The sequence below is a fragment of the Octodon degus genome, unplaced genomic scaffold (assembly GCF_000260255.1).
Source record: "Octodon degus isolate 3935 unplaced genomic scaffold, OctDeg1.0 scaffold00095, whole genome shotgun sequence".
NCBI classification, from domain to species: Eukaryota; Metazoa; Chordata; class Mammalia; order Rodentia; family Octodontidae; genus Octodon; species Octodon degus.
Window position 1 is genome coordinate 3328928 of NW_004524671.1, and position 23598 is coordinate 3352525.

General features: G+C 42.2%; 1 protein-coding gene across 1 annotated transcript in view; it reads right to left on the reverse strand.

Moving 5' to 3' along the window:
- Window positions 1–23598, reverse strand: part of LOC101570576 (transducin-like enhancer protein 4) — a gene marked incomplete at its 5' end in the record, with an annotated part of 147795 nt that overhangs the window by 105970 nt on the left and 18227 nt on the right. Inside the window, one exon of the mRNA XM_023722988.1 lies at window positions 8796–8858. Coding sequence (XP_023578756.1) covers window positions 8796–8858 — 63 coding nt within the window. The remainder of the gene's footprint in view (window positions 1–8795; window positions 8859–23598) is intronic.

The window sequence follows — 23598 nt, forward strand, 5'->3', positions numbered from 1 at the left end:
CTTTTGGCTTTTCCCCACTGTAATTTCACGAGCTCCCATGCTGAGTTGAACTCTACCTTTGTGCAAGTTCTCCCCAGTGGATCTAGTTTTCTCTCTAAATTCTCCTTCATATACTAACACTGCAAGACTCTGAAGATGGCATTAAGCTATCTTCTCAGTTTCCTTTCTTCCAGGTTAAACATCCTGAAGTCACTCATCCATTTCTTGGTGTCACTGACCTTAAGGGCACTCCTCCTCCAGGTGACTCTATAGGTCACATTCAACATGATTAGAACACAATTCCAGGTATGGTCCATATGGCTGAGCAGATCACTCCAAATGAAAGTGTCACTCCTTGTCTAGCATGCCAGGCTAACATCCTAGAGCTGTGCCCTTTTCAGCAACTCTGCTACGTTTATTGGCACAAATCAGGTTTACATTTAACCTGAAGTCCCAAGTCAGCTTGCCCTACACCAGTATTTTACAAGAAACATCAGTCTCACAAAAATTAGATACTATAAAACAATGATATCAGCAAACAGTTTTAACTTCGCAAACACCTACGATACTGAGGACCTCTCATACTAGCAAAGCTCAGAGTGGGTTAAATAATACATGTAGGGCTTCCCAAACCATGTTGGCTGCGTAACATGAGCTCTGAGCTCCTTAGAAACTCACCTTAGGATATGCTGCCCAAGTCTTCTCCCCACTGACCACTCGCTCTTGCCTTCTGCATTCTCACAGGGAGACTATATTTTTCACCAATGTGTCCAGCAACTCTACGTGGCCAGTGCTATGAAACAGAACCTTCTGCACTGCTAGAAAAGTTCAGTATCTGTGTTTTTAATATGGGAGCCACATATGAGCTCACAATGTATACTTGAAATGTGGCAAGTGTGACTGACAAAGTTAACTTGAATTGTACTGAACCTTAACTTTTTTTTATACACTAAGAATGAAACTCAGGACCCTGCACTTGCCAGGCAGGAACTGTGCCACTGGACTATATCCCCAGCCCTGAACTTTAAATTTAAACTTACATAGTCACTGCTGAAGCTCTACTCAAAGTACTGCAAAGCTGAGCTCCCAATGACTCTACCTGACTCAAAGTCAAAGAAAGTGACTAGTTCTCATTCATGTAACTGACACACACGAAGATAAGGTGGCACTGGCACTGTTGCCTTTTGGAGGGAGACCCACATTTAAACATGAAGTAAATAAAACACTCCACCTCCTGAGAATTATCTGTTTCCTGAAGTTACAAGAAACCACAATGCTACCATAGCAATCTCATTAAAAACAACTGTAAAAATTCATGTTCAGGTAGACTAGTCCACAAAATGAGACAGAATCGTGTTTTCCGTTGGCTCATTCAGTAGTATGAGGGAAAATATTAAAATATTTAAGTGAAGGGTAACATAACCCATGCCCACACCTAATGTGAAAATCAAAAATAAGGATCAAATCCATTAAAGTCCACGAGTATTATTCATGGAGCACACTCTTTGGACACAGTGCTGTTCGGACACATTCAAACACGCTCTGTGTGGGCTGTTGGTACTCAAAAACAGCTCTTCGGAGATGGGCATGGGGGCACCACCTGCTTGTCAGGGAATCTCTGTGATGTTAGCCAAGCTCGGCTCCATCAACCGTGTTATCATCAGCCACTGGCTCCTTTCAAAGTTAACAAGCAATAAGAGTTACCTTGGTGGCAGCGTGAGGTGGGAACACTGCCACCAGGCATCTAACTGTGCTTTGTTCATTTCTTCCCTGAGGCACAACAGCAAAATGACCGATCGTATTTTTCAACTTCCATTTCTCAATTATTCTATACATGCAGGATGCGGTTCAGAGCAATTCAGTACATAGGAACCTAAGTGCCCAAACAAATAACATCTGAGCTACATTACTATTTCAAAATGTGGAAGTGTTTTTGTTTTTTTTTCCCCATCCAATTATAAGCACCAAATTCATGGCAATTCCAAAACACAAATTTAGAAACATCCAAAATGACTATCTACTCTAGTTGATTGGCATAGTAATTTAAATAAATTCACATTACCACAACGATATGATTATGTATTACTTTCTAACACTTAATGCAACAAACAACAACCAAACAGATGTACAGAATTCTGGAAAAAAAAGGAAATCGGTCCTACTCATTAAAAAAGCTAATGGGGTCAGGCATGGTGGCACACATCTGCAACCCCAGCACTCTGGGGACTGAGACAGGGTGACTGCCGTGCTCGGCAACTTAGTGACTTGGAAACAAACAGCCCATCTCAAACTATAAAAACCAAAATAAGCTGGGGATGTAGAGGAGTGGGAAGGGCCTAGGCTCAATCCCGAACACCGCAAACCAACAGCAGGAATAAACCAAGTTCTAGGTTAAAATTAAATCTGTACCAGACAACATTCAAGCCATTAAGATCATCTTTACCTTTTCCCTAGGTTAAACATTAGGGTAAAAGTAGAAGCCTACAAGTTTTCACTCCTAATTTTCCATTTACACTCAAAAAATTTTAATGACCTGAGAACTTTTATTAAATGCTGAGGAGGAGGAGGAGGAGGAAGAGGAAAAAGAGAAGGAGGAAGAGGAGGAGGAGGAGGAGGAGGAGAAAGAGGACTAGGTAGAGGAGGAGGAGGAGAAGGGGAAGAGGAAGAGGAGGAAGGGGAGGAGGAGGAGGAAGAGGAGGAGGAGGAGAAGGGGAAGGAGGAGAAGAAGGGGAAGGAGGAGGAGAAGGAAAAGGAGGAGGAGAAGAGGAGGAGGAGGAGAAGGAAAAGGAGGAGGAGAAGAGGAGGAGGAGAAGGAAGAGGAGAAAGAGAAGGAGAAGGAGAAGGAAGAAGAGGAGAAGGAGAAGGAAGAAGAGGAGAAGGCGAAGAATTATTTCACCAATTAAACCATTACTTAACGTAAAATAACAGAAAATAGCTCTGTTCGCTTGTAAGACTCTAAGCAAGCTCCCACAGCTGTCTTCAAAGACCTGTGCTTCCATTTCAAGTAAGCCAAGAAAGAAAAAAAAAAAAAAAAAACTAGAAATGGAATTACAGGTGTGAGGAAGCAAGCAAATACCCGTCCTCCTTGGTAGTACATGGCTAGAAAAAGTTGCAACAACTTATTGATGGCAAAATTAAAAGGGAAGGCCATTTCTCCAAAGTAAGCAAGGACTATGGATTCAAGAAATGGGAATTGGGAAGCCACTGGTCATAAGGAACCACTTCTGTCCTCTCTAACCAATAAAATAAACACACACATTGCTTGATATTTCCGGCTGTGGTTTAGAAATGGTTTGCAGCCAAGCCATTAAAGTGGATCAACTTAACTTTGCAAAACAATAAACCTGAGATATTTTCTGAGTTGTCTTAAAACTTCACACATCAAGAGTGACCTATCCAGTGTACCTGCCACAATCTTTCGAGGAGGGGAAACCTCAAATTTGGATCCCACTGTGTCTAGCTCAAATACAGAATAAAGCTACAAAATAAGGCACTGTGAGGAACAGTGCAGGGATTTCCTTAAAAACTTTTTCAGGAAACATTTATACTCTAAAATCTTCTTCCAAGCAAATCGACTACAAAATACAGTAGGCCATGTGTAATCTGCTACAACCCATCCTTCAGTAGAAAGTGTCTTCTATGTTGGTACTTCTTCTAATTGGAATAAGCATGAATGGCTATAGGCTTTATCAGTTATTTAAGATAGCCTATGAGGCCCATGTAGACTCCTTTCATCCTCTGTGAATATATGAAAAATTAAATAATTCCCAATGAATGACTCTTCTCCAAACTCTGAATCGTAAGAAGACTTCTATAGCAAGAGCTAGGCATTATTTTATATTAATATTTTAAAATTTTAAATTTTAAAACATGAGCTGTGCTAATATACAATCAGAGGTATTATTTATCATGTAACGGCACACCTTTGCAATGACATGGGAATGAGTATCAGTCATCTCCTGATACTACTTGCTTTACAGAACACCTTTAGGTGGACACAGTGGTCTCAGCTAAGACTGCATTTCCAAGTCTTCTGTTAGCTGGCTTGGAGGAGATAATTAGGTGGTGGACACCACAGAGGGACGAGAACACAGCACCTTCAACATCATTCCCTTAATAACAAAGATCGTGTCCTTCCCCTTCTCCTTCCTGCCAGTTGGGGTAAAACATGATGGGTGGTACTAAGTACAACGAATGTTAATACAACACCATGGAGTCACAAACTGGCCACAGCTTCTCCTAGGCCAGCGTGTGAGGGCGAAGTACATTCTCATCTTGATCAAACCACTTTTTCTCTGAATTCCACCAAATGTCCAGCTAGGTCCTATACCTCACCATTAAGCCTCACATCACAATCCTATGGCACAGGTCCCTCAGGAAAGCTACCTGTTTTACTCAACACTATAAAGGCAGCTTAGGGCTGAGCCAGGATTTGGGCCTGGGCCTGGCTGACCTCAGGATCCTCTCACACTCTGTGCATAGCACAGCTCTTCCGATGACCTCTGCACCTTATCATCACAGTCACAAATTTCTAAAAAATACAACCATCCCAGGGAAAGATTTTTCAATTAAAACTTGTAATAAAAACGTCCCCTATCGATCTGCAGTCTACTAGGAGACAGAAGTCCTCAAAGGTCTTAGTAAGACCTACTGGTTACCATAAAGCATACATACCCTACCTGTCTCAAAAACCCTTTCAGAGAAATAAGACTGCATGAGTATCCTCCAGATCAAATCAGGCCCAGAACTGGGAGTCTAAAATTTAATAGGTTAACATAAATATCAACTTAAAAACAAAAACAAACAAACAAAACCTTCCTTGTGAAAGATAATCTGTGCAGAGGTAACAGTCCCTGCTGGTCCACCACAGGATGAGATCTGCTGGCCAGCCCACTCTGAGACATCACCTTGAACTCCGCCTAGCTTTCACTTAGTTCTTCCTCTCTAGATGCCTCAGGACTAGATTAACCTGGAATATTAACTTCCTGAAAGTATAGTAGCCAAAGAGGGAGGAAAAAAGGGCATTTCCTTGCCAAGTGCTTTACATCCCATACACACACAAATAGACATTGCAAAGACAGAGTCATTATTCTCACTCTGTAGCAATACCAAGGCTCAGAGATCAACTTTCCTAACACAAAGCCGGCAAAGAGGCAGAGCTAATCCAGTTTAAAGTTAGCAAGAATGCTACCCCTTCATGCCAGGAACAGTGGTGCAAAGCTTCCCCCCACATTAGAACCCCCTTAAAGGTGTGCTCCTGGAAGCAGGGCAGGGTAAACAGGGGGTTCCCAGACAGTTTCTAATGGCACCCTTCAATTTTACTGAGAACCCACAAGGATAAAGGAAACAAGCCAAAGTCTGATGATTTAAACTAACTAGTTTAGAGCTCTGGATTCGGTTTAATTTACAGATTTTTTCTCTAAAAAAGGACATTCAAATGGAAGACAACAAATGTATATTTTTCTAAAATGCAAATCAAAAGGGGAATGCAGAGTTGGCTCCAGGTCCTCCCAAAAGGAAACAAGTCTGCCACAGTTAGTACAACCACCAGTCCATAGCAGAGGGTACCTACTAAGTGCTAAAGTACCCAAGTATAATCCAGAGTAATCCTCAGCCATTGGGTATGTTCAATGCTATTATTAATTCCATCCCACATGTGAGAAAACTAAGGCTTGAAGAGAAAAAGATCTCCTTCAAGGGTGTGCAGCTAGATTGGTTGGAGCAAGCCAAGCACGCTATAAGAGAGACAAAGGCTGGACCTAAGCCTCACCATCGTCCTGGCATTTCCTGTTTATGGAACTGCCAACTACAACTATGAGTTGATTCTTTATAGTTCTCTTGCAAATGAGACCCAATTTGGGAGAGGAGCCTCCCACACTTACTATCCTGACATGTGCTTTTAGAAGAAAAACTGTGACAGGAGAAGACAGATCACTCTTAACCAATTTCTAACAGCCAAAAATAAACTGGAGAAAAAGAACAGCTTCAGACAGATGAAGGCTCATAAATTCTGACGTTAGGTATCCTGTGAAATTCTAAGCACTCATAAGCAGTGCTTACTTGTTTTCTGTCTGATGCCTAAGATCTTGGAGACAGATCATTCAAATATACATGGCTATAATTTTTTTTAAGAAAGGATATACTAGAAAAAAAAATTTGTATAATTTTTATACGCAGACACACGTCACTCAGATACATTTGAGGTACAATTATATAACTCATTTCCTTAAAAAAGAAAAAAAGGCTTACAGTTTAAAATTTTAATCACTGTCATTCAGTAGTACACGACAATTTTAAGTTAGGAAAATGGGCTAAGGGACACACAAATAATACTAGGCAGGTACCCTAATCTGTATACAGGGTCTAACCCTAAAATATGCTTTACCTAGATGTATGTAAATTTACCTCGGTTCTGCTGAAAATTTCAAAAAGCTTGGCTTTTAGATGTACAAAATCCCTCTGGTCACTGTCCTATAGCTAATACACAAGTCTTCAGGGAATGTTTTTTCTTTTCTCTAAATATGATCACTTAATTTTAAATAAAAGCATTTTAAAATAAAATCTAATGCCACAGCTGCCATTTTGGCAGAGAGACTGTCACACAGAGAGCGAGTGTTAAAAGATCAGATTAAGAGCCTTCAGTCCTGGCACCAAGTGACGCGCAGCCATGCAAGAGTGATTTCCCATGCCTCTGAAGAGACAGGAAATAGAATTCATCTTCCTCTAATAACTTGCCTCCTCCCCTCCCTCCAGATTACAGTCCATCTGGTCTCAGGGAAGAGGCGAGGAGTCTGATGCTCACAGAATGCCCTGAAGAGGAAAAGCAGTGGGCCACGATTCAGACAAAAACCATCAGAGGGGTCAGGATTTGAGACCCAAACACACTTGTGGCCAAAAGTAAAGCCAATTAAATCCAAAATAAGAAAATGAAAAAACATACCCAGAACTAGAAAATATTAGAAAACCTTGATGTAGATCACTATATAGGAATCAAGACTTTCCACTGAGAAATGTCCAAGCATTAGGGAAATAAAGGGTTAAAATAGTGACAGTATGTGTGATACCTACCCCTTCAGCCTAAAGCAAAGGGAGTGGTCAGAGGGTCTCCTTGGCTTTCCTCTAAAGGGACAATCTGTTAGCTGATTAATTCAAGTCCAGTCTTGCTCAGCACCACCACTGCTACGCAGTCCACTCCTACTAGGCCTGCTAACAACAACACTAACTCCTCTGGGAAAACTACCTGTAGACAAGTCAGCTCTGCCAACGCCCCCACACCGCCTTCCACATCTTAGGATAATCCATGGACCCTGCAGACAGGACATGGGGACAAGCTGTCACAATAACTATACAGAGGGGTCTGCACCTACAAAGGCCCAAAGTGTAATACTACCCCAGGGAGAACTTTAACTTCTTCCTCTTACCTTGGGATATGACATCCCACCCCTGTTAATCGCAGCTCTGTGGTCACACAATCTTCCATTCTCTAGATCCCTAAAGCAGAGCTGTTTAAAGTAAGAAACACTCAGGTCTGGAACAAGCAAGGGGCAGTAGGGCTTCCTAAAGAAATGCAAATGTGCCCCCTTGACACTCTTATGCACCATACCACATAATCCAGTCACACGCAAATCCTAAGTAAAAATAGGCAAATAGGAATATGACTGGTGGAGGCTTTGTGGTCACAGCTAAGAGACAGGAAAAAAGATATCTTTGTTTTCTGTGACCCAGTAGAGCATGTAAATTCAAGGTTGTGAACAAAAATGTGCCCTTCCCCAGAATATGATCAATTAAGGGTACACTTGGTTAGTCAAGCCTCCCACAGTGCAGACCAAATCAGTCCAAGACAGCAATCTGCATAGCTGGAATACACACACATGCTCAAATACTGACCGAGTCCTCACATGCCTGCTGGCAGGTAGCTGGCAGGACAGACAACACAGGACTGAAAGGGTGGGAGGAAGCACCTCAGTGCCTTCTGATCTCACCACACAGAGGCTGTGGCTGAAAACACACACACACGCCTACAGTGACGGAGTTCTTTCTTAACAGCTGACCATATCCAAACAAGTGAAGGGTTCAGAAGCAAAACCAATCTCTATGCAGTTCTCTTCCCGAAACTGTGATTTCCAAAGGCAAAAGAGAGGAAAAGGAAGCCCCCCAGTAGCCATCAACCCTGGAAACGCAGGTCTTCATTCCAACCTGTGTGCCTTTGCTGACAGCATGCAAACCAGCAGGCCACACGCTGGGCCAGGGCAGCTGTGAAGACCCTGTCAGCAAAGCCTAATATTGAGAAAAGTAGCACTCAGAGAAGTCAGTTCACTGAGTCCACTTTTTGTTTCTTTTCCCAAATGTGGAGGCAGCATAAAGACTTAATCGAACAATAGTAATTTAAAGAAAACAGGTAGCCAAAAGTTACATTAGCTTGTTTATCAGGGAAGACCCTTCTCTTGATTCCTCTTCCGCTCACTCTGAAAAGCCACTGCCAGAAGTGTAGAACAAGCTCCTGTCTTCCTGGCAGTTTTTCAGTCTCCCTGATTAGATGTCATTATGACAAACAGGCACAATTCGGAGCAACGCTACATCATATAATGACAGCAAAGTATTTTAACAATTGAATTTTGCTTAGCACATTAGTAAAAAAATTCCATTACATAAATATAAAGTACATAACACTGATTGTTAAGGCATAGAAGCTGAACCAAGAGCACCGTATCTCAGAAATGTGAAATATAAACAGCAACGCCAGAGTCAGTTCCAGTCTCTCTCTACAACACCAGAGTAGCAACTTCAAGCCCTGTGCCTGAAATCAACTGCCTTACCTCTTGGGACAGGAAAGGAATGACTTGCGCGCAGATAGCATTCAGCCGCTTGACAATCTCTGCCTGCAAAAAAAAACAAAAAACAAAAAAAAGAGAGAGAGAGAGAAGAAAGCAATAAAGAGAACAGTCAGCTGGTTACAGATTCCCGAAATATTAACAGGATGATATGAAAACACACTTTATATTCTGGCTGAAGTGTTTCCTAAGGAAGAGAAATACTCTCTCATCAGTGATCCCATTAGGGGGAAACACTGACAACAGCGTCACATTAACAGCATAATTTATTAACCAGCATGCATCTTAAAAAGTTAACCTTCAAGCACCAGGACAACAGGGAAAGGAATTGAACTCTCTTATTGCAAATAAGTTTCCAAAAGCCTTCATCAGGACACTAGCACATTGTAATGTTTTTCATAAAATCCTAAGACCTCAGGTTAAACCTACATTCTTCCCTACATTCTTTCCATTACTGACTCATTGGAGTTCAGTATTCGTGGCCTTTCCTTTAAACATGGCACTGGGACTTTATACTTAACTTTCCAACCTGAAAAAAACAGCACCCAGTCAGCCAAGTAAGTTGATTAGTTCAGATTCTTAGTTACAAATTGTTGACCAAGGGGATGTTTTCAACCATAAAATGTTCCAAATGTGTCCTGGTGGGATGTTCCCTGTGTAGAGGCTTGTAACAAGCTAAAGTCTTACTATATTTAGCAGAAAGCAATCTGAGCCTATCTGGAGACTACCCCTGAGAACATTGTATTTTACCACAGATCTGTAAAAGTCCCAACGATGTCAGATAACAAAATTTATTCTCTAATAATTTTTGTAAGTACAGAAATCTTTTGTCAATAAAATACCTACATTTTAAAAATAGAAGAAGAAAAATTTAACTACTACATGTTTTCTCTCAAGAGCTTTACTGAAGTTTATCTGAATCCTTACTTTCAAATGCTGGGTTATACACACCTCGGTAAGTATGTATTTTTGTACACATACCAAATAGCTTATATTTTAATGATTGGTAGGGAAAGAAGTATAACACAGAAAGCCTAATTACTATTACTAAAATGTTCTTAAATACCATCCCCGGTCAGTGCCTGCTATCTAAGGACAAAAATGCCCTTTTTCTTGCTACGTGTTGCTAGAACGACGGCGACATTGGAATCTAGCCTTCCTTCTTCATCAGCAACCTTTCTGACTTTGCAGCTATGTTATCTTTTAAGCGCCAGCACCTTAAAAACTGTGCCAGCCAACAGAACACACAAATGCACCCTGCCTTTTCAAACCAGAGCTTTCCATTCCAGCTTGCATTCCTAACGGGATGGACGAAAACTCAGCACCAGCAAGCAGCAGTAAGGACCCAACTGTGCTGACCTGATTTAATTTACTGCACTGGCCCCATGGAGCACTTAGCCATCCTTTAAGAATGCTTAAACCACCATGAAAAGCTGCAAAGGGAATCACCAAATCACTCTCCACCTGGAGGAACATAGCACAGTGGTTAAGGGGTGAAATTCCAGGGTGAGCCAAGAAAATAAAGTAGCATTCAGGAGGTTGAATGCTCAGAGCTGCTCAAAGGCATTTGATTGTTAAGCTTTTTGTAGGGGAAGGTAGAGAGGGTGAGAATAAAAGATAATGAGACACTTTGGGGCACAGCAAACTGATGATTCTGATGCTCAGAACCATCTGCCAAGCATATTTTCCTCATTATGTTGTTTACATAAATAAAATAGTCCCTTGCTAGGAGGGCTGAAAAATGTGTGGGCACAGAACAAAACTGAGCTCTGTAGTTTGCCTACATAATCTAGGCAATAAAAAGTACGCAGGAAACTTAACTCATCTGGCAAAATAAAGACCAAAAGTGATTCGGGCCCTTAATTTGGAACCCATGCCATTTTAAGTCTTTGCAACTCTAAAGAAAAACACTTTTCTTAAAAACTAATGTGAAAAAGAAAGCCATGATGGCACAAACATCACAGAAAAAGGCAGAGAGAAGCCCAACTTTTTCTCTAAAGGTCTCCTTTTGTTTAAAAGACTTCTTAATTTCTTTAAGTTGTCATGCCAATGGATTTTCATAGACAGGCTAATTGGCAGCCAGAGGGGTGGGATTTGTGTGTGATTTCATAAAATTAAGCGGGTCATTCCTCACTTTGAAAGCTAAAGTTGCCTCGGAAACACTGCGCTTCCACGGTCATCTAATTTTGCCTCTTTTGTCCCACAGGGCCCAGCTTTAGGGAGACATCATTTATTTACAGGCCTTTCCAGCAGGCTTCAGCGAGCCGCCAATAATAGTGTGGACACGCACTTCTAATGGCCTGTGTTTTGAAACTGAGTCTAATCTAATGGTGTGGGGCCCCAACTCCTTTTCCCGCACAGCCATTAAAGGATGTAGGTTATTGCTGTTGTCACCATTGATATTTGTCATTGTAATGTAATTAGGGCCCTAAAATGATGCATTACAGCCCTTGGCACAGCTTCTATTAAAATCTTTTCTTCTGCTCACTGAACTGCGACCTGCTTTCTGATGAATAACAGACAGACAGCTTTAGGGTAAGGAGCAGATTCATCAAAGAAGTATTTTTCAGCTTTGGGGAAAGAGGAAGAAAAAAAAAAAAAAAAAAAAAAAACAATCCTGCACCTAGAAGGAAAAGCAGTAGGGGAGGAAAAGCCACAGTACGCATTTGAATTTCATCTGACCACTTGAAATTCTGATTGCATCTGATGAATCTTGCTTAGACAATATATTCCCAGTCTTCGAATCACATGGTTAATCAGGGCTCTAATCTGCCATCCATCAGCCTCTGCCAGTTCTGGAGCTTCCAATCAAATTTATAGGTGATGTGGGTCATGCATCCCTGAGCAAGTGCACTCACTGATCGCCCATTTAAGCAGGCGGAGGTTCTGAGATACTGCTGCTGAGGTTCCTGGGTGCTGTAATTGTATTCGGTATTTGATGGACACCCAGCGAAGCTACTGCCTTTAGATGGCCACGATATTCCAAACAGACTAATGGCCCTCAATAAACGGACAATTGTTCATGTCTAAATATAACAAAAAGATAATTTTGGCAGCAGTACTTTGTCAAAAACATTAACACTTGACAATTCTATTACATAGTCCCATAGCTATCAAGATGCTTAAAAAACGTAAGTTGCACACATGTTTTTGTACCTGGAACTCACCACCATCCTACTTCCTATCTTTATGCTACCCTCCAATGAGGACCAAGAAAAGTCAGAATTATCCTTGTTAAGCTGAACAAGAAGCCCCATTTGGACAAAGTGCCTTAGAAAAACAGGAAGATGGGCATTCTATGGAAATCCCTCCACCACACATGCCACGCCTGACCTGCAAAGGGCAGTGGCCGAACTCCACTACACGCATGGGCCCTGGAGTGAGACCAGCAGGAGTCATGCAGGAATACAGAAGACTCTTGCATCATTTTTATTTTCACACTCCAACATGCAATTACAGCTGAAAAATTTATGAACTACCACAAATCATCAAAAAGGAATGTCATGTGCTGCAAAGAGTGGCACTACTCAATCAGCAGATTAAAAGTAACAAATAATAACAGACACACCATTGCATCCATATTTAGAAGTTACACCAGTTGTGACAAAGAAAAAAACCCAGCTAACCCAATACCTTAATTCACTTACGTTACCTAAAATGAATTTGACAAAATGAAAACCTAATATTTATTTACATTATTTCTGTGTATGTTTTCATAAAAAAACAAACTATTCTAACATAATAAAACTGACAGAATACATGATACTTTTATTTTAGTAATCAAAGAGATTTATCAAAAGCAATTCTTGGTTTAAAAAATGCTTCTTGGAGTTTTCAGTCCCTAATCAAAACAAAAACATTATAAATGTACTACTGAAACAAACTAGTATAAACAAACCATCTGAGCAGCCAACTTAAAAAACAGCAATTACAGTTTCAGGAAAAACTATTGAAGACCATTTCACTATTAAGGTCCACAGGAAAAACGTTGCCAACAACTTTAACAGATGAACCTATTCATTCTATTAGATGTTAATCAAAAATCTACCTGTATGCATTCTATGCAAACACTTAAAGTGATGGAAAATTTCTATTTTTCCATCTGAAATTTTTTTCCACAGTAAGAACAAATGGTGCAACCTTCTCATACTTCACCACCAAAAAACCAAGACTAATTCTGCTCTTTAATTTCAATCAAAAAATGAATTCTTTTGTTAACAATTTTCTTAAGAAACTGTACAACTTCTGGAATGGATATCCTGCCTGACCCTGTATTTAAAAGTCTGAGGGCTAATAATTTTGTCTTGATAAAAATCCAGACTAAATATAAAGAAAAATACAACTTTAGGCTGATGCTACGGTTTAGCGAAGTGCCCCGGGCCCTGAGTGCTAAAGGCTTGTTTGCCAGCCTGTGGTGTTCCTGCATGCAGGGGAAGCTTCCAGAGGCCTCTAATGGAAAGGACTGAGGTTATCCGGGTGTGAGACCCTCAAGGGTACACCGGAATCCCAGACTTCGCTCTTTGAGACTTGGTGGCCACCAGCAGTTGCTGCTCCACCATGTGCTCCCCACTATGACGGCCTTGCCACGGGATCCACTGACCAAGGACTAATCCTCCAACACCAGAAGCCAAAAATCTTTTCCTTTTGAGTTAATTATCTCAGCGGGTTTGTTACAACAGAAACCTAATGCAGTGTTTTATCTTGACATCAAAATTCAACTTGGCAAAAGGGGTAAGAACATGTAACAGATAAAAACAAATTCAGGGCACAGAGTAAAACAGACTGCCCACACTAAAGGAAATAAACAGAATGTAGACTCAGCTAGTGATGTTTTCTGGAATGAAGTACTATAAAGAAATCAGAAAACAAAAAAACACAATATATAAATCAGAAAAACTTTCCTGAACTGTTTTTTAAATACAGAGGACTATTTCTTAGGAAGAACTGAGAATGCTTTGTGTTTGACGTACAGTAAAGAAATAATTGCCAGGAATTGCAAAACCTGTTGGAAATTTTTATTTTTCTTTATTTTTTTTTTTAATAGTACATGTTTGCAGTAGGTAATTCATCATGGGGAGATGGTGTATGTACATAACACAACTAAGTTTTTGTGTGTGCTAACTCATATTTATGACATTTTACTGCATGTTGAATGTGCTATAAAGTACGCAGTGTGGAACGCAGTAAACTGAATATAAGCAAGCACTATGTCTGCTTGTCCAACGAGATATACAACGTTACGGTTTATATGCGGGACAGTGTCCTTCTTGGAGAGTCACAGTGTACCTGCCTTTCATGAAACTATTTCAATCCATCCCCAAAGGTAAAAATGGATTTTTAAACAATAATGATAAAAAAAAGGTGTTCCTTCCTCTTACCACTTGAGCTTTTAGAAAGTTATTTAAGGCAAGTCTTGGATATGTGCCTATTACCCTACGTACATTGGAGCTCTGCTGGTTGTGTTTTAGTAATATTCCATTGTTAAGCGTGATCCAGAGAACGATATATTATCAAGGTTGTGAATGATGATCATTGTGCCAGACATTAAATTACTCACACGGGGTCAAATCATTTTGGTTCTCGAGGCTGAAAAAACACTTTCATGAGATCACAGTTATAATAGCTCCAGCAGAGAGGGGAGCAAGAAAAATGGAAAAACGAAGGAAAGTTGGGATGTTGAGGGGAACAGGGAAAGAAAATTCTAAATTTAACCTTTGCCTTCAAAGAACCAGGTGCACCGGGCCAGAGAGGGGCCCAGGTTCTCCAAAGGCGGCTCCCTCTCCTCAGCACTCCTCGGCCCTGCCGAACAGCAGCTGGCAGCTGAATCTGTTCCAGGCCTCTCCTCCCTCTCCAGCTCTCTCCTTCCCTTCGAGTTTCCTCTCTCTTCCTCTCCCTCTTCCCCCTCTCCCATGCACAGATGCCTTTGAGTGCTGATTACAGTTAACCATTCTCCTATTTACCCATAGTGATGTGGAGCACTGTATATCCACAGCAGATGGAGGTCACTCATCTTGACTTTTCTTAACGTGGCCCATGCCATCAGAATAATGGGAACAATACCTAAAAATGGAGATCTGGACACAGGAGTAAAACAGAACAGGCTAGTGGGGCTTAACAAGTTCTCCTCCGGCACATCTGTATTTATCTGGGGCAGAGGTGCAGGCAACAAGACACCTTTTATACAATGAGGGCCACACCAGATTTTTTAAAATCTTTTCTTAGGTTGAACTAAAGCTTTCTTATGTGTTTACTTCCTGTATACATCCACTTCCCAATAAATCTCCATCAACAGCCACAGTTCTCAACATCTCTTTTCCTCTCCTTCATTCCAGCACAGCTTCTTGCAGTTTCCTTTCCTCTTCCCTCTACTTAAAACCCCAACTCTGACACCATCACTGTGAGTCATCCTCCAACCCCCTTGCCCGTCCTCTCATTTCTCTGAGCACATGAGTGGCCGGCAGCTGTAGAAACCTTGGTTCTGCACCTTCCCCACTTGCCCAGCTAGCTCTCCCCGACGCATTGCCCCGCATTCCCAGGTCCAGGCACCGTGGGCAAATAAAATGAGAGTTTGGCTCCAAGAAAAGGCACAGCAAGGAGTGAGCTGCGAGTCCCTCTTCTCAGCCTCTACGACTGTCCTCTCCTCACCTGGAGCCTCCCCCCACCACCATAGATTGCCTCCTGGCTCAGGCCTCGCCCTACGCTTACACATCAGTAACAAAAGACACCTTCTCTGAAGCTCTGCTTTCCTGTCCTGACTTCGTCTTGTCTTCTATCTGTAATCAAGTGAAATTATTTCATAGGTGGTTTACATAGATCATCTTTGCGCTTCTCAAACTACAAAAGGTACATTACCCAGAAATCATCTTAAAATTTAGACCACAGCAGGCTCTGAGAGGCCATACTGCTATGTAACTCCCAAAGCACTGTTCACTGATACCGCTGGGCCCACAGAGCACAGGCTGGGGAGGGGGGGTGGAAGAGGAGGAGGAGGAGGAGGAAGACAAGGAGGAGGAGGAAGGCCTCAAGATTCCAAGAACACGGGCTTCAGGAGGGCTGAGACCTCTGTCTGTAGCTCCAGTGGCTGTATTGTAAGACATTCCATATGTATTTGGTGAATGAACCAAAGAACTACAGGTCAGGTTAGTGGCTGCAATATCATGAGTTCTCTTAAAGGTATAAAAATGTTAGAAATCAGAATATTTTGGTATATCAATGATAAAGGAATACACATCTGGAAGAAATGAATACATTCTCATTTGTTTGCTTTGCTTCCCACTGCCCATCTTTTCTAGCAGTTAGGAGGCACTGCTGTCCAAAAGGAATAAAAAAACGATCTAGTAGGCAATAAGAGGGAATGCAAATTCGTTTTAAATGATTCCTGAATGGCAAGTAAATGAGTGAAGTTTGCATTTTGAATTGCTAGTAGAATATATGTTTTAAAAGATTATTTTAGACAGATAATCCAGGAGGTCCAGCTCAACCTCCTTCCTAAAAGTACTTACACCAGATTACTGGTCACCTGAGCCACTGCAATCTAAACTCCTTGTCAGAGGACATACTGACAGCACGTTTATATGGAGAGTTCAGAATAAACCTAGAACTAATCCGTGTGGCAACAGTAACCATCCAAGCGAAGGCCCTGCTCAAGCCAGCGCATGGCCAAGCTCAGAAGCAAAGACTAGTTCCAAACACCTCAGTGGCTCTCGGGAATTCCACCAGCTGCGGTATGTGCAGCAGACCAAGTTCATCGTACTTCTCCACTCTGCTCAGAACCTGGACCAGGCGCGTCCAACTTGGGAGTCCAACTTGTGGACACAGCCACAGCATGAGCAGACTTGCGGAGGACAGGCCACAGGAATCCATCCCCTGCAGCGCCAGGAGCGAGCACAGTCCCAACTTGCTGCTTCAACTCCAGACAGCAGGTAACCTGATGTGAGCCCTCTACCTAGCGATTCCGATGCAAAGCTGCCTCTTGGTTGTCCTTGGAAAATCCATTTGAAGGCCCTTGGTCTGGCATCATCTAAATCCTGAGGAAGTTTTTACTAAGGGGAAGCTAATTTCTTGCCTATTTTTGTTTCATTTTGTTTTTGTCATTACAGTGACGCATTCCACACAAAAGTGGGCCATCATTCACTGACTCCTTGTCTAGTGTCCTTCAGTGACACACAAACATGGCCCCTGGGTGACAGAGGAAGCTACCTAGAGCAGGCTGGCTAAGAAATTGGATAAGGGTTGGGGATGGAGCTCAGTGGTGGTACACAGGCACGTTCCTGATGCGGGCCAGAGCCTGGCTGACCACACCTCTGCATGACAGGAAAAAAGGGGAGGGGAGGGGAGGGGAGGGGAGAGGAGGGGAAAGGAGGGAAGGGGAGAGGAGGGGAGGGGAGGCCTATGCCAGACTAAAAGCTGTCTATAATCATAAAGACAATAGCACTTCCCCATAACTACACTTAAATTTACTGGTTTTTTCTTTTTAATCCTCTAACAGAAAGCTGAAAAATTAAAAGAAACTATTATCATCTACCTGTACTCCTACATTCTTATTTCTTTTTTAGCACAAGCTTGCAGTACGTAAAGATGAATTTATTGTGGGGAGGTGGTCCATGTCCATCACACATCTCCATTCTCTTTCTTGGCCCTAGGCCTCCCACCCCTCCCTTTTCCTTCCAATTCCTCTCCCCCCCCTCTACAAAAGTTCTACAGTGTTTCCATCTCCCCGCCGCCTTCATATATCCCTTTTCCCTTTCCCTCCCTTTTAGCATGTACAGTGGTCCCTCAGTATTCATGGGGTTGGTTCTTACACAGCATAAGTGCTATGTAAACAGTAGATACTGTCTTCTTTAGAAATAATGACAAGAAAAAAGTTCATTCGTATTCAATACAGACACAATTTTTCCTGAAACATTTTGATCCACAGCTGGTGGAATCTGCAGATGTGAAACCCATAGACACAAAGAGCCGCCTGTACACTTAACATCATTTTAAAACCTGCATTTTTATGCAGGCAGTTGAAGATACTGAAAGACACACGCTTTAGTGGAAACACAACCCACAAAGGTATTATGCTTTTGGTCCATTTTCCTGCCTTCTGTTCATTCAACAAGTACTTACTAATTGCCTACTGTCCAGAATCTTAGATGCTGATTAAAGACACAGGGTGACATGAACAAGACAAGCAGATCCCCACTGCCAAGGAGCCCATGGCTCGGAGGAAGGAGACAGAAGCAAGTAACCTGAGTGTGAATGAAGAGGAGCTTCCTTTTCTTTTTCATCCTTTGGCAGAATCAGGGATTGAACTCAGGCCTTTGCACTTGCCAGGGAATCGCTTATTCCACTAAGCCATCTCCCCAGCCCCAAGAGGAGCTTCCGATTGTGCGCAGCACTAGAAAGATGATAAAATGCAGGAGAGACATCTGAGAAAGAACCCTAGGACAAGGGCTGGGACTGGTTCGGGTGAAATTATCAGGGAAAGACAAAGTGGCCAGGTATGAGGACACAAGCCTGTAATCCTGACACTTAGAAGGCTGAGGCAGGAGGAACCCCAGTTAAAGGACACCCAGGGCTACAGACAGCTGAATCCTATCTTCAAAAACACAAAAAACAGAAGTTGACAGGTGGCTAAAATATCACCTTCCAAAGCATTTTACAGATGTTATTAAGAAAAACTATACACATAAAGGCTTCTCACTGGATAACCTCACTTTGATTAAACCAAGGTAAACAAATTATTTCCCTTTCCTTGGACAGCGATGAGTTCCACATCATTGGAAAGACCCACATAAAAAGCAATACTGGTCATGTTTCCTTGACTATGGAACCTTTTCTCCTCAAAGCTCTCAGAGGAGATAATATTCCGCAGGAAAAAAAAAGAGGTGGTCAGTGGTTTCCAGCCCTGACTTTCCATCAACATTACCAGCAGACCCTTACCAGTGAGGGACACCTGGGCCGCACCCCACAGCCATTAACTCACACTCTCCTCGGGTGGGACCCAGGCTGCAGTAGTTCAGGCTAATGCTCCCCAGGTGATTCTAATGTGCAGGCTGGATTGAAAACCATTAAGCTGGAGCACAGAATGCACGCAATAAAAAGCAGAGTGGGAAAGAAGGCCAGAAAGGGTCTGCTGGGTTTAAGACTGTGGAAGGTCTTAAATGTCACTCTATCAAGTATAAACTTTATTTGGAAGGCACCAAAGACCTAATTTCTAGAAAAGCTATGCTAACACTAAAATGGTCCAGACATTTCGGTGCATTTCTTCTTTCTGCCCCCTTCTCACCGTTGATCATGTTTAAATGGCTATGGAATGAAAGAGATTATAACCACAAAAAATACCACAAGAGGAAAGGTGGAAGATGAAAGATAATTTCAGAATAGGAACAATATGAAATCCCAAGGCAGCCCAGACATAAGAAATTCAAAAGGTACTGGATCCTACTCTAACAGGAGCTACGGAACACAGCTACAAATGTAGAAATGATCTAGACCCAAGAGGCGTTTTAAGGGAGAGGACTAAGTGGAAATAAACACAGTAACGGGCACCACGTGGCTAAGTGTCCTAGGTGGGACACACAGGAGCCACAGAAACAAAAAAACTGGATGTGGGAGAAATCCTTTCTGACTTTGGTGATGGTGCTATAAGAACCATGTGGTTGCCTCAGTTTCCAGTAACTGTACTACTCCCTCCAGATATTGTGACACAGCATATCAAAGAGTAGGGGCTCAGGTAGGCTTTACAGAGCCCACAATCTAGCAACTGAGATAGTGATAAAAATTACAAAATCTAGTGTATTTTAAGATGATTAACAAAGAAGTGTTTCCCTGAATAGCTGACAGTGAAGTGAGGCAGAGAGACAGAGAGACAGGAAGGGGTAGAGGGAAGGGAGAGACCATTCCAGAAAGGGTCAGCTGGCTATACCAGCATGAGATAAGACAGCAAGGGGCAGTAGCCATCCAAAAGAGGATGCAGAGGGCACTCCAGAAAAGCCCACTGACCCAGAATTATTTCCACTTGGTTAGACCAGTTAGGAGTCTATTACATTGCTCATAGCAAATTATTTTAAATATGGTGGCAAAGGGTATTGATCATGATTGCAATTAGCATCCTGACATTCCTGGAGAGCCTGCTCTGGGCCAGGTATCGCCTCTCGTGTTCACAGCAATTTTAGGATTACTCTTCTCCCATTTTACAGATAAACCTGAAGAAGAGCGAAGTGTTAAATTAGTCACCATGCAGGAGTAAAGGAGATTTCAAGAAATCTGATTATGTATGACTAATGCTCAAGAAAGGCAGGCAGTAAGCACCTGCCTCCCCGAGGGCTTATGGGCTTGAGAAACTGGGTGACTGGGACTGGCCTCTCCACAGGTAGAACTCTGGACCTCTTCAGTTTAAGTACCTATGAGACAGTCAAGGAGAATGACAGAAGTCTCAGAGGAGAGGTCTGGGCTATAGCAGGGTACAGAAGGATTCTTGTACTTAAAAGAGTACATCAGCTAAGTAAAAGAGTAAAATGCACAGAGAAGGGCAAAGCCACTCTGGGAATACTGAGAGGATTTTGTGTAAAGAAGGGCTCTAAAACACAAATCAGTACCAAAGATACAGTGAAGGCAAAAGCTGGCTAAAAGGACAGCTAGAGGGGCCAGCAGAGCCTCACGCCCAAAGGTCTATCTAATGGGACACTGAAGGTGACCACGGTGACAGGAAAAGGAAACACACTGGACAGAAGAACCAGTAACGTGTAGCACTGACAGATCTGGATAACAGAGGAGCAAGGAATCCACAAACCCAGAAGCAAAGTCTGAATACAATGCGCTGAATACGTTACATCACAGGCTTCCGTAAAGACCTTGTCTGGGGAACAGTTCTGAAAAAGCACCAACACAATTCAGAGTCAAGTGACAAAACCATCTGAAAACATAAGATACTATGAACTGTCCAATGGTGGAATCCCAATCCCCTGGGTGATTTTAAATGACTAATCCAGTTGAACCACAATTTTAAATAAATCTCCAAATGGTTCCGAACTCCCTTTCTACAACCATGAAACATAAAGAATAGCCACAACACATTTGGTTGGCAGAAATATTTATAAGAGGCCTGAATAAAATCCCTTAAGGTAAGCAGCTCTGTTTTAAGACGGAACTGAGATTAGATAGTGCCACAAATTGAGTGGCTGTATTATGAAGTATTGATTCAAGCTTAGGGTTCCTTCTCTCACTTAAGAAAGTAGCCCTCACTAATTCATACTACCCAGGGGAAGGGCTGCAGGGCCCAAGAGGAGAGAACAGAGGAATCTAAGGGACAGAGACATCCCAGACTCACTGGTACAGTGACATAGGACAGGACCTTTTCATGGACTGGGATGTGTGTGGTTACATCCGGCCCCAGAAAATTTGCCACATCACTGCTTTCTTGCACTGTGACCCAGAAAAGAGCACGTCTGGGTATTTGTTTCCCAACTGGCAAAGGGTTTCTCTTCCTCTTTCTTGGTACAGACACTTGCCTTGGATGCAGGAAATTTTACACGCAGCAGCAGAGGGAAGATCCTTCTACTGGGCAGATGACAAGAAAAACAAACTCTCTTAAAAGAGAATTTCAAAGTACTTTGAAGAAGTTAACTGCGTCTTACGTTAACCAGAGCACAAGCTTCCATCTTTTGGATCTGTGTCAACTGCCTTAGATATGCTGCCCGTGCCCAGACCTAACCCAACTAAACCCTCTCTTCAACCTCACTTGCTCTTAAACTTACTTTTCATCTTTTAAGGTCACTTTACAAACTCTAAGTTAGGAGTTATTCCTAACTTACAAATAACACCAATGACCTGCTGATTAAGTATCTGAACGTAGTTCTACAGAAAGTTGCCAGTCTCCAAACTCTACCAAAATCAGCAATAAGGCAACAGGATGCAAATCAAATACTGTTTAGTTTGGCTACATGGACTTATCTCATCTTGCTTTTCAAAGATAAAGGGGTTGTTCATGAAGAAATAGTGTATATTCTGCAACAAGCACAATGCCCACCTTTAGCAATTCACAGAGCTCCACCAGTCTGTGGGCTCCATGCACACAGAAAGGCACCAAAGCTATGCTCCCAAGCCCCAAATTCCCATTTCTCACTGCCTTCAGTTTTATGCTAAGTGATAAGCGCATCCCTTCAAGGCAACAAAATTCTCCAACACAGCGCTAATAAACAGCACTTTCCTTAACTTCCTCACTAGCTTAATTAGGAGAAGATAAATGATCACATTTATAAAACTCCTTAAGGAATGGGTGGGTGACATAAAAATCGCATTCACAGGTCTTCCTTCACACTGGGTCACACTGCCTGCCAGTCAGTCCTAGGCTGTGTATGCTATAGCGAACAAAGCTAAAGACCCACAAATGATCAACATTATTTCTTATTTCTAAAAACAATACCAAATGCACCAAGGGATAGAGTTAGAGAACAGCATGACAAATGCTGAACTTCAGTGTGTTTGGTTTGTTCTCCCATAAAACATACATTTAAATTGGAACCCTTGCTTTAACTCGTGTTTAAGAAACTTCTAGAGAATGTCCTCACCTAAGAAAACAAAGCAAAATGTATTTCATGATTCATTTTGTCTATTCACCCCTCAAATGCCTCTAGGAGGGCACCTGTCAATACAAGATCAATCTGAGAGGAGTACCTGTGAAAGAATAAGGAAAATACTTTGAAATTCTAAGGAACCACTAAAGCAGAGTCTTCGCAAACAGACAAGGAAAGGAGACCCCCTTCTCTGTAACTCTGTAATAGCCATCAGCTACCAGCTAAAACAAGTTTAGTCACCCCCCTGCATCCATGAGACATTGGCCCCAGGACCTCCAGTGGTTACCAAAATCTGCAGATGCTCAAGCAATGGCCTGGTATTTGCAGCCACAGCCTCCAACAAAGTACTTTACATAGCCTCTAGATTACTTAGAATACCTACTGCAATGCAAATACTAGGTAAATAGCTGCTATATTCCACCGTGTACAGAATAATGGCCTGATGATGCAAGAACCAACACAAACACAGTACTTTTCAAACGTGTTCTGACCAGACTGGTTGGATCCTCAGTTGTGGGCCCCCTGAATATGAAGAGTTGGCTGTCCTAGAGACCTTAGTATGTTCAAAGATGCATGACTCTGCAACGTAGGTGATGAGCAATGGTGCAGATATCACACCATCACCTCAACATCGTCCATCTAGGGTCTCATTCACACAGCGCATGGGCTCCATGAATAACATAAGCTATACCACAGAAGCAGAAGAAAATGTGCACATGTTTTTGGCTCCTTACAGTGCAACATGTGGACAGTGGCAGTGGCATCAGTCTCATCTGAGCTTTTGTTGGAATGGGGACCAGCAGTACCAACTCAGACCTACAGAAATAGAATCTGATTTCAACTAGTGTGCATGCTAAGTTTGGGAGGCACCACTCTCATTCACTGGTCTTCAACCCTGCTGTGAATCGGAACCATTGTGGAACTTTCAGAAACCTCCCAATGCTCCAATCTCAGGTTAGGAGGCTCTAGAACCTGCATTTTATAAAAGGCACAGGGCCAGGGAGATAGCTCAGCGATGTAAGTGCCTACCTGGCAAGCGTAAGGTCCTGAGTTCGATCCCTAGCACAAACAAGGAAAAAGAAAAGGAAAGGAGACAGACAGACATATAAAATGTATAGACAGTCCCTGGTCCCTATTCTGTGGAAGCGGAACTCAAATTCAAAGAAGTTAAACACTCTCGCCAGGATACAAGAAGCTACTAGTTGAACTAGGACTAGATCCTAAAA